Genomic DNA, 11,057 nt, shown 5'->3' on the forward strand with positions numbered 1-11,057 from the left:
GAAAAACCTATTCCCCCCCTCGCCTGCGCCAAAAACCACTGAAGGAAATAATACAAAAATGTCTGAAGAAGAGAGTGAGCACAACTACCTCTTTCACAAAATACAAACAAAAATGGAGTGGCATCAGATTTTAGTGGTTGTAGGATTTCTCTTCCGTCTTTGATAAAAGACCATAAGCCATTTCTCCTGCTAGCGCTAGTCTGACATGTTTGTTTTGGTTTACCCAGAATGCCCAGCTCTACAGTCCTGCTTTTGGAGCAGTCTCCAGTCCGCGTCCATCCAAGTATGCATTCGAACTGCGACAAAGTTAACTTCACCCGAACCGAGACCAAGATTTTTAGACGGACCAAAGTTTGCTTTTTGGTCCGCGTCAGAGTTCCGTTGCGCTTTCACACCGAACTTTTTATACAAACAAAGTAAATGTCGATTAAAGTGGACTAAAGAGGGCTGGTGTGAACGCACAATTAATATATTATCATGTAGGTTTGATTTAGTGTTGTTTGATTCATTCTCGGTTGTTTGAATTTGTTTAATTAGTAGTGATAGGTGTTTAATTAACGTCAAACATAATTATAGATTTTATTTCTTCAAATTTAATCAATTTTAGCATTTCTGTTAATATGCAGATACTGAAGATATTTGGATGTTATATCCAAACTAAATGTTTCTAGATGGAAACATTTAGTTTCCATTTGAGTCAAATGGAAACTAAATCTTGGAAACAATGTTGGAGACAAATGGAAACAATTCAATATTTGAATTGAATTGATAAGAAAATATATAAATTGACACAAAATAAATTGTTAACATCAACCTTCCTGGTAAGGATTTACCCATTAGCTTGATTTTAAGAGATAAAAAAAAAAAAAAGTACTCCAATGTAGTTTAACTTCCTCAGACTCCCAACATACTTTGGTTGCAAATCACAACCGACAAACAGCAGCTGATGACAGATTTGAGTTTTTATCTTTTACAACAATCAGCCATACGATTAATCCAATCCAACCACCAGCTGTGTGTGGCCTGCCTGTTAACCAGGCCTCCCTGGCTCTGCAGTAAGTAGCTGATGAGACAATATTAATTAAAACTCCCTGTCATCAGCCTATCTGATGAAGTGAACTGGTGGTGAAGGGACTGGGGGGGGCGCCAATGCCACTGGGTACCTCGGTTGTCCCCGGGTCCACTGTTCTCTCTCGTAGTGAGTGTCTGAACGGGTTCTTGTTTGTTCAAACAGAGGAGGAAGTAAAGGAAAGACCACCAATTAAAAATAATTGCAACTAATTTCATAAGCAAGTGCAACAGGGGAAATATGCTTAATAAAGCAAAATCATTAGGCGAGATTATGCTCCACTTCCCCGGCTGCCGGGTTTCCACTTTGGGGCCTACCGAGAGAGGAAAGGGAGGAGAAATAAGAAGGGGTGAGAAAAGAGATGCAGACACATGGAAAAAAAAAGAAGAAACAAAGAGAAGAAAAGTTTAAAAAGTAGGCAGACAGACAGTTGGTGGCAAGAGTTATGTGTGATCCCTTTTCAAGTCCCCTGACTGGCTCATGTTGCTGTGCCAACCCAAACATTCGCATTTGGGGAGGTCTGCTGCACCCCCCTCCCCTCGCTCCCCCGTTTCTTACCCCATGCATACAACACTGACAGGATGAATAACAAATCCAAGGAGTGGCTGACGCAGAAAGAGAAGAACAAGATGAAAAACCACAGTTTCCCGTTAAAACTCACTTTTTTTCCCTGCTCCCCCCCCCACCATCCACCACCCACTACTAGTCATTTTCTTGTGTAAGTGTACTGACTAAAACACTAGCATCAGCACCAGTTGGGGTTTAAGACTTGACTCTCACCTCTGCAGAACATAACTGTTGCTCTGATTCAGCAAGAGCTATGATTCAGCTTCCTGGATCTGAAAGCTGTCCAAGGGTGGGGATTTACAAACCTTTGGCTGAGCCTTTCAATCTTGCCCCCCACCCCCTCCCAAAAAAAGGAAAATAAAAACCATAAAAGTGAGAATTTCAAAAAACAGGGCTGATGATTGATTCTCTACCAAAAGCTTTACCAGGCCCTACAGGAAGCACATCTATAAAACAGCTTGAGGATTTTTTTTTTGGTTTTTATTCCAACCAGCATAAATGTAGTTTTTTTCCCACAACTGAGCGAGGAATTAACAGTAACTGCTTGGAGCTATTTACAACCTGCACACATCACACACACCGCAGCATTGTACGCTGAAGAGCCCGGCAGGGCCCAATCAGAGCCCGGCTCTGGGAGCAGTCCGGGGATCTTTGTCCAATCCCATCGCTCGCTCTGGCTCCGAGGTGCCGCCCGCAGCCAATCGGGCTCTCCCCCACATGTGGTGTCGGCTGTGGAGCGTTTTGGTTTTGGGAGATCATTTCCCAGTCTGCAATAAGCAGAACCATTTTCTTGGATAAATACTCTCGAGCCCTTTAATCACATCCATACTCTGAGACAACAATACGAAGACACAACAGCAAGTTTCACACACTCGGTTATAAACATGCGGCGCTGCATTGTAAACCTGGGAACTATATGCTGAAATATTTTTGGGGTAGGCTGGGCTTTCCCTCAGTTTTTTGCTGGTGTGTAGATGAAAATAAAAAAAAAATGCTTTTGATTTATCTTGCACTATTCATACGCAGGGAAACCCAAAGTGCTTTATGGGACTTTGAAGTAACGGTTGGAAGAAAGAGCATAAGCATAGAACCGCTGCTTAGAAGAAAACGATGTTAAAATGCACAAGGCAAACATTTCTCACATGCAAAACAGGAGCTTTTAGAGACGATAACCACAAAGTACTGGCTGGGATGGCTGGGTATAAATGCCTGCCACACTTTTTAGATTTGTATTTATATGGAGAAAAAAAATAAACATTTCCTCTTACTTATGTTTGTCTATCACAAACATTTCCAACAGAATATACTAAAATTTGAGGTTGCAATGTGATTCAACTCAATGGGTATTTTGACTTTTGGCACATCACTGAACATCTAAAAACTAAACTTACCATCATGTTCTTAAAACCAACATTTTGAAAGTGTTTAAGGGGGTAAAAATAACAAATAGTTTTGCTCCGTTTTCAGATTTGGATGGAGAGCTGACATTCTGGACTCTGGAAGGTGAAAAAGTTACAATAACATATAGTTTTATGTTACAGATTTCTAATTGTTTATGGTAGAATATCATATACGCAACATTCCCCGGCAGAAAGGCTCGACACTACAGAGTTGGGCGCAAAAAACACTCCTGTTAAATATTTGCTTTGAGATCTCAGAGGAATCTTACAGCATGTATTGACCTGCCTGACAACGCATTGCACTGCTGCTAGGAGTAATGCTAAATAAAAAAAAAAAAAAACAATACTAATAAAAGCTGATCACCGTTAGCAAGACCAAGGCTTCTTACAGCAAGCACGCTAACAGTGAGGTAAAAATGTTATTTCAAAAATAAACAGCAAATATGAAAAGACATCGCCATTAGATGCTGGGGAGATTTAATGAAGCTATAGGAGAGTGCAAAAAGATGATCTACTTCTAGAATAGTTCAATCAAGCAAATAGCACACCAACATCAGACATTATCACTGCATTTAGGGAAATTACAAGCAGAGGAAGCAGTGCTGCATTCTGTAAGATCAGCGTTATTTGTGTCTTGCAGGTTGTGTAAAAAAAAAAAAAACACCACCTGAAAAAATGAAGAAAAAAAAGCATACCAGAGATGTTAGACTATTTTTTTCTGATATCTTTACAAATTATGTCTCTAAACAGATTAGCGTAACTTTGCTTCATATCCTGTTGTTGCTCTTAAAAGAGTGCGTGATTACTTCACATGTGACATCAATAAAAACAGAACCCAAATCAATTGATTACCCGATTAATTCATCGTTTGATGCGAGTATAGCGCACTACAGAGTGAAATAGTCAAGAGGACCCCAAAAGTCATGTTGTTTTTATTAAACCCAGTTCAATAAAATCAAGATGCGAGCACTTTTGTTTTGAAAAGAAGTGTCTTTTATAACCAAGCATGAGGTCTGATGTATTTTTAGCTTTGATTAATGTCCGCGTGTTTTGGGTAAGACTAGGGCATTTCCAGAACCTGATTCTCCTCCTTCCAGTGGGAAACTGTTTTGTGAAATTATCCCACACTTTGGCATTAGTTACGAAAAAAAAAAACAAACACCATGAACGTTGCTTTTAAACACGTAAACTAGACAAAGCTTCTCCAGCTCTCTGAGCAAACAAAAACGACAGAGCCTGGAAGTCCGAAGAACATCTTTTCCTAAGTTCTCAGACGGAGATGTTTATCAGACACGGTGCGGGATGCACTGTCATGCTTACTTTCCTATATTCTCAAGTTCCCGTTTGTCCTCTGGTATTTTGTCGTCTCTGTATATTTTTCTGGTGATTCTGCACCCCGTTTGCAACCCACAGTTCATCCACAGTGCGCTTAAAACTCGAGCCGCTCGCTAAATGCGAAAAGCAGAGGAGGGGGGGGAATTTGCGAGAGCGCCCGTTCTCATGGTGACCAACCTCCGTTCGGCGTCTGGTTTTTATTCGACTCCTTTAATTGGGGGGAATGTCACAATCAATGTTTTGCTCTGGATGCTGAGACAGACGACCTCCTCCTCATGTTACTCGAGCCAAAGCGCTTTGTTGGCCGCTATAAAACCATCCACACACGCACGCACACGCAGGCAAACACACACACTTGAATCTTAAAAAGTGCACAAACTGCCAGGTTTCCCCTGACATGTTGTCTTTATTCTGTCTTAAATGCACCTGGCACCTTGTCGCGGGCTTCCTTCCAAGAAAGTGTTTATAATAAAATCAGGGGTTTTTTTTTTCTTACATGAACCACAACTCTCAGCTTGAACTTGCCACGAGCGCCACCCCACTCCCCCCCAAAGCCCCTCGACCAACTGCACCCAGCCAAGTGGAACAGGAAGAGGCAGAGACTTCTCATAGGACAGAAAAGTGGGATAGAGAGAGGTCAGCAGTCTCTATTAGCGCGCTATGAAGATTTACCAATCCCCCTATATACAACATGACCCCAGATGTGACATAAGAGGAAACCGCAGTGTGCTATTTCACGGCTTGTGCTAAGGTATGGTGCAAGTCCAAACCAAAAGTGGAATTAATTGTGAACTTTACGACTGGGGGAGGAGAGCTTATGTTAGAGGCTCAAGGTTAAAGATGCTATTACTCTGAGGGAGGTGCGCTGGCTGTGGTGCTGAGGCAGACGGACCATTCATCTTAGGACCAGGCCTTGATCTGCACTACAGTTCACCAGCCGCTTGGTCAACAAATACAGCGCCTTGCAAAAACAACCCAGACCCACTGAGCTCTTTTCAAATTTATTTACAGTTTTTTTTTTAAATTGTGAATGGAAGGAAAATTATATGTGACTGTAATTAAAACTAAAATTTAAATTGTGTGATTTGCAATTTTAGCAGGCAGGTCAAGGAGAATGTTGTGGAGAAGCTTGGGGTGTTTTCCCACCCGATAGTTTGGTAGACTCAGTTTGATTGGGGACTAAAATCGCAACATTTGTTCCATTAGCTTTTTTTTGGTCTGCTTCAGAGATCAGTTGTGTAATTAACCCTTCCCTAAACACTCCTGACTTTCTAGGCAAACAGACTACAGTCTGATTGAAGCGGGCCAAACATGGCTGGTGTGAATGCACCCTGAACAAACGGTTAAGTTATAAAGCCATTTTCCAACTCTGGAGGAGATGCAAAAATGCATATAACTCAGGTAGGAGAATATATCCACAGAAAATCTATCTGTCATGCACGTCATAAAAAACACTTTGGGACTTGAACCCATGAACCATCGTGAGAATACCCCCAAAAATAGGCCTAAATCGAACAGACTGAAATGTGCTACTTTGTGTTGGTTTACAGCATAATACCTAACAACAAACAAAATGAAGTTTGTAATATACCAATAATAAATAATTAACAAGCAGTTAATGGTTTATTATTGAGCAACTTGAAGGCAGAAGACGTAAATCTGCAGTGTGTAACTCTTTTATTTATTGAAAATGTCACCATGTTGTGACAGTACGGTTGGAGTAAGATAGTCTGTCAAATAAAGGACCCCCTCTGCCTTCCCCCAGTGCTCCCAGTGCTAACTAGAAACAACCAGTCAGAGCCCTCCCAACCCCAACACTACCATATGCTGCTGCTAGCATAGCTCAGCATGTTGTGAATGCTCATTCTAATTAGCACAACCACAGATGACAGCTGATAAACACTTTTCCCGTAATGTTAAATTGTTTATTCAACATTAGCACATGTAGCAGCATTGATTGACATCGCTAAGACCCTCCTCCTGGCCCTGATTGGTTGTTTTTGGTGCTTTTCTTCAGATGGCACCCAAAACACCTCTTCTGGAAGAGAAGAGGTGGAGCCACGAGCGCCACCCCACTCCCCACTCTCCCCCAAAGCCCCTCGACCAACTGCACCCAGCCAAGTAGAACAGGAAGAGGCATCTCTTCTCTTCCAGAGAAGAGGTGGAGAATATTGATCTTTTCCCAGATTATCTGCCTCATAACATACTGTCACGACATGGAGACAGTTTTAATAATCATAAAAAGTCACACACAGCGGCTTTAGTGTCAACATGTCTTACAGCTACAGGGTATGGGCTTGGAGTTTAAAGCTATCAATGCTACAACAACTGACTTATTTTGTGTAGTTTGTAGAAGTGTGCGTGTTTTTGCCCCAAAAGGCGTGACACGAGGAGGTGAGCAGAAGGATGGAGTGTGAACACACTGATAGAAATCCTCCTATTAGCAGCACAGAAGACAGAGACAGAGGAAACACACACCCAGCTGCTAACACCTGGGCAAACCACGTGTGGCAGCGGGAGCGCTCTCTCACCGGTGAGGCTCTGGAGCAGCGGACTGAGCTCCGTCTCCCGGGTGACGACCAGCGTGAGCGCTCCTATCAGCTCGCGCTCCAGCTTCTCCAGCTCCTCCTCCCCACCATCGGCGAAGTGCTGCACCTCCTCAGCCAGGGTGTACAGATAGATCAGGAGGAGGATCAGCTCGTCCGGCCCGCACTCGTCCTGCCCGAGCCTCGATCCTGACGACGAGCTGTCCTCGCCTCCGCGGGGCTTCATTAGGGGCAGCAGCTGCCTCAGCACAGCCGGGAAGTCGCCGTCTCCAAGAGCCTGGGACACGGGGAAACACACACACAGATGCGTTTCACGTTAACAATGTGGTCATCGTGGAAATGTGAGCGCAGCAAAGTTAAGGCTGCCCCTGTCAAAACCTTGTCGGTAAAACCAGGTCACACATTTCATTACAAATTCGGTCTTACACACAAAACTGGGCAACGTCTCCTATAAACATACATCTGCTAATTTTGGCCAGGATGTCTTATTCATTCTGAATCAATCCAAAGGATCTTATTTCCAAAATTTGTCTCCCCTCCTTTTTTTTTATATAGATATTCATTTGTAAGGAAACAGGAAATGTTTTCTTCCAATAACTTTTTGTGAAGGTCATGTTGTTGCAGGTGTTGCTGCAGAGTAAAACAAGAGCTGCACTCTACAGCCAGCTCAGTCCTTGGACACTTTAATTGCCTCCCCTAGAATCCCACAGGCCATTTTCTCCATGATTTCTTGGATTTGTAGAGAATGGGAATGTTGTTTGCTAATTCCAACACCAACAGTCAATAGCAACCTAGAGACACTGTTATTTCCCTTGTAAGATGCTCTATGAGCGGTCCATTCTCTCGTGGAATACCACCAAGTGACAGACTTATTTTGTTATTATTAACTTAAAATGGATATGCCGTTAAAATGCTGATTTCCACGGTCAGATCTCAATAAAACACGTGAATCCAACAACAACTGTTAACACAAAACAAAGCTGATGAAGGACTCAGATCTTTTGCTAAGCTCAAATCCAAAGATTTCCATAGTTTTGTCTTCCACGAAGAAAACATGCAGAAAATGCTTAATAACCGATTGACCAGTCTGCAAAACGTAGACTGATCTATCGAAATATTCAAATGATGACCTTACAAGTTATTGACTGTAAATCAAAGAGTCTAAACCAAAAACAAGTGTTTCTCATCTGACCTTTACATTTGATCATCCTGCTCACTGAACACGCCGCACAAAAGGCTTTGGCGGACGCTGAATCACGACATTGTGTTTAAAGACTAAACCATTTACACAAATAGCTATTTGAGGTTTTTTATTATTCTTTTTATTATTCTCGTTAGCACCAGACTTTCAACTGTGAGGCTGAGAAAACTCGTTCTTTAATTCTGTGGAGTTTTTAGTCTTTGTCATTATGGAAAATGTTGGATGTGAAAATGTCTTTTAGAAATGGCAGAGAAAAGGTAAAGGTCTACACTCTCTAAGTGGGAGACACAGAAACTGATTAGTTACAGTTGCTAATTACGCAAAATGCTGATATATCAATGCGTGTGGTATCACAAAAACAAAAGACCCCTCAGACGTAATATTTGTTGGGCTAAAATACTTTAATGCTATGATAACATCTTGTGTTACGAACCTTTCAAACACTGGATGCCCATAAACATATTTTTGGCTAAAGCAAGTTGCGTAGTCTATGTTTTTAGGCTGCAAAAATACATTAAAAATCAAACATGTTTTAGTCTCTGTGTCCTGACTGAATTTAGCCTAAACTAAGACAGTGACAGACAGGACTGGTTAGTTCATTTCATCTGCCAGAAAAACTTTTTAAACATATTTAGACATCAGGGTTAAGAGGTTGACATCTTTTCGATAATTTTTGCTTGAATTTGAACTACTACTGCCCTTAATGCCCACCCACTGACACTGTGACCAAGTTCCTAAAGCTGAAAACAGTTGTGGTGACATCATGATGATGAAAAAGACGGAAAAGAACCATAAAAATCTGGGTTAGTTGAAGCCAATGCTGTTGTTGCAATTGTCAACAATATTGCCATTTCCTGATTACGTGATCCAAAAAAAAGAAGAAAAAACTGTCGATTAAATTTAAACTCAACAGAGAAAAGTCATTTTTCAGACCTAATTTCCCACAATGCAACTTACAGTAAGCACTAAGGCTTGCCATGTATAGACAGAGGTTGAAATCAGTTCATGTAATAAAGTAACAGGCAAACGTTCATGTAGATTAAATGTTTATTTCGATAAATTCAACAAAATACAATTATATAAACCTTCGACTTGTGCATGACATCATTGTTCCATTTGCTAATTTTACAGCTCTGCTTGGTTTCCTTCGTCTGTTTAATTTTCTTGGAAGCCCTCTGTGTCCCAAACACTGCGCACTTCTGCACAAATGCTTACGGACCCACGATTCGGGGCAAAGTTGAGGTGCAGCGGCCTGTTTTTGTGATTCTGCAGGTCTAAGTAGTCGGGAGTGCCATGTGGCTGAATGGGGCTCTGGTCCAACAAGCAATAGATCACAAGATCCTTCACAGGCCACTGGCCACTCTTACAGCAAGGGTGAGCTCATACACCAATAAACAAGGGCGTGGACCTAATCTGTCTGATGAAAAACATGAAGCTCAAATGAAAGAGTGACCGGAGAATAGAAAAACAGGCAGCAGGCTGACCAAGTGACGTGAAATGTGAATAATGAAGCTCAGAGGAAACGGCACCAAAACAGATACGACAAGGGGAAAGACTCACGATAGTAGAAAGGAAACAATTGTTGAGAGTTTAATGGTCCGTTTGTGTCGGACGAGGCTTCAAAACGTCCCTGTAGATACGTTTTATTTAGACGTGGGACTGCTCTGTGAAGAGCACTGTGGTCCCTCTCATCAAGAAAAAAACAGGCTCACAGAATGACAGGCTGCTGATGTTGTTGTTGTGGTGGGAAAACCATTGGATACTACGTCTGATCCAGAGGAACTCAGCGCCGAGCCAAAGATGCAGTACAGGCCAGCCAAACCCCCAGAACGCCCCGACTGCTCCAAATACGTACTCGTTATTGACTGCTAATGTAGGATTCTGAATAAAGTTAACACCATACTAACTTCTTGACATTTACCTCATGCTCGAATAATCGATCTGCGCTACGTCTCTGGAAGGTGTTTCTGCCGGTACGCTCAACCCCAAAGGGGCCTCTCCCCCACCTTGGGCTCCAGCCAACCACTTGCCCTCGGGGACTCTTCAAACACAATCTCACCACACATTTTTCTTTTTAAGCGTTGTGAAATCGAATACCTCTCCAAGTCGCGCTCGTCTGAGTTGCCAAACAATGTTCAGGATCTTTTGCCTCGCTCGTTTCTGCGGGCGGACGGCGAAAGGGAGAGGAAAAACAAGACGTTAGCGGCTGTTGTAAACGGCGAGCTGCTGAGCACGTTCCTTTTTTCCCCATCTCCTCTTTCATTCATCCATCCCAAACATGTCTGTCTGAGCACATCTTGGAGGACGTCTATTTGATCCTTAAGCGTGCCATGGTCAGCAAACAGCATCGTCGTTTCAGAAAGCTCTGTTTGCCGTGCAGCTTTGGCACCAGACGCCGTCAGCGTGGGGCAACGGAGACAAAGAAAGTTGAAAGGGGGGAGATCAGGAGGGACTCATTTGTTAGAAATTACTTCACTGCAGAGCTGGGCTCGTGTTACCTTTTGGACCTCTCTGCAGACAAAGAGTATGTTCTCTGCAGTGTTAGAAAGCCTAGTTCCTTAAGCCTTTACTCTTGACTTATTAACTTTGTTGTGACCTCTAAGGTGTTTGGCTGCAACCCCTTCACAAAAACCATTATCTACCCATGACAGTCCATTACATGTATTGCCACAAAGTGAACTGCGGGCATTTTCACCTATTTAACTGGATGACTTTGCTGGAAGGAGCCTATTATTATGAGCCCTAGATATAAACATGAGTTTGAGACTCTTATTTTGAAACAAGGGAGGAAATAGTTATTTAGTTGCCCTTTTGTGCTTAAGTAGTCAATTAATAAGAACTGGTCATTGTGCTTACTGATGCCTTTCGGTTATTAAACTATGGCAGAAGTTTCCACCACTTTAAAGCAACACTATGTAAGTTTCATAAACAACATTATA

The 11,057-nt window shown here is 42.2% G+C and overlaps 1 protein-coding gene across 1 annotated transcript in view; it reads right to left on the reverse strand.

Annotated features, from left to right (window-relative positions):
* Nucleotides 1–10,294, reverse strand: part of LOC103464057 (sec1 family domain-containing protein 2) — a 61,208-nt gene extending 50,914 nt beyond the window's left edge. The window contains exons 1-2 of the mRNA XM_017304451.1: nt 10,216–10,294; nt 6,903–7,194 (exon numbers count right to left, since the gene is read on the reverse strand). Coding sequence (XP_017159940.1) covers nt 6,903–7,143 — 241 coding nt within the window. The 5' untranslated portion in view covers nt 7,144–7,194; nt 10,216–10,294. The remainder of the gene's footprint in view (nt 1–6,902; nt 7,195–10,215) is intronic.
* Between the last annotated feature and the right edge of the window lie 763 nt (nt 10,295–11,057).

This window comes from Poecilia reticulata, linkage group LG4 (assembly GCF_000633615.1).
Source record: "Poecilia reticulata strain Guanapo linkage group LG4, Guppy_female_1.0+MT, whole genome shotgun sequence".
Classification (NCBI taxonomy): domain Eukaryota; kingdom Metazoa; phylum Chordata; class Actinopteri; order Cyprinodontiformes; family Poeciliidae; genus Poecilia; species Poecilia reticulata.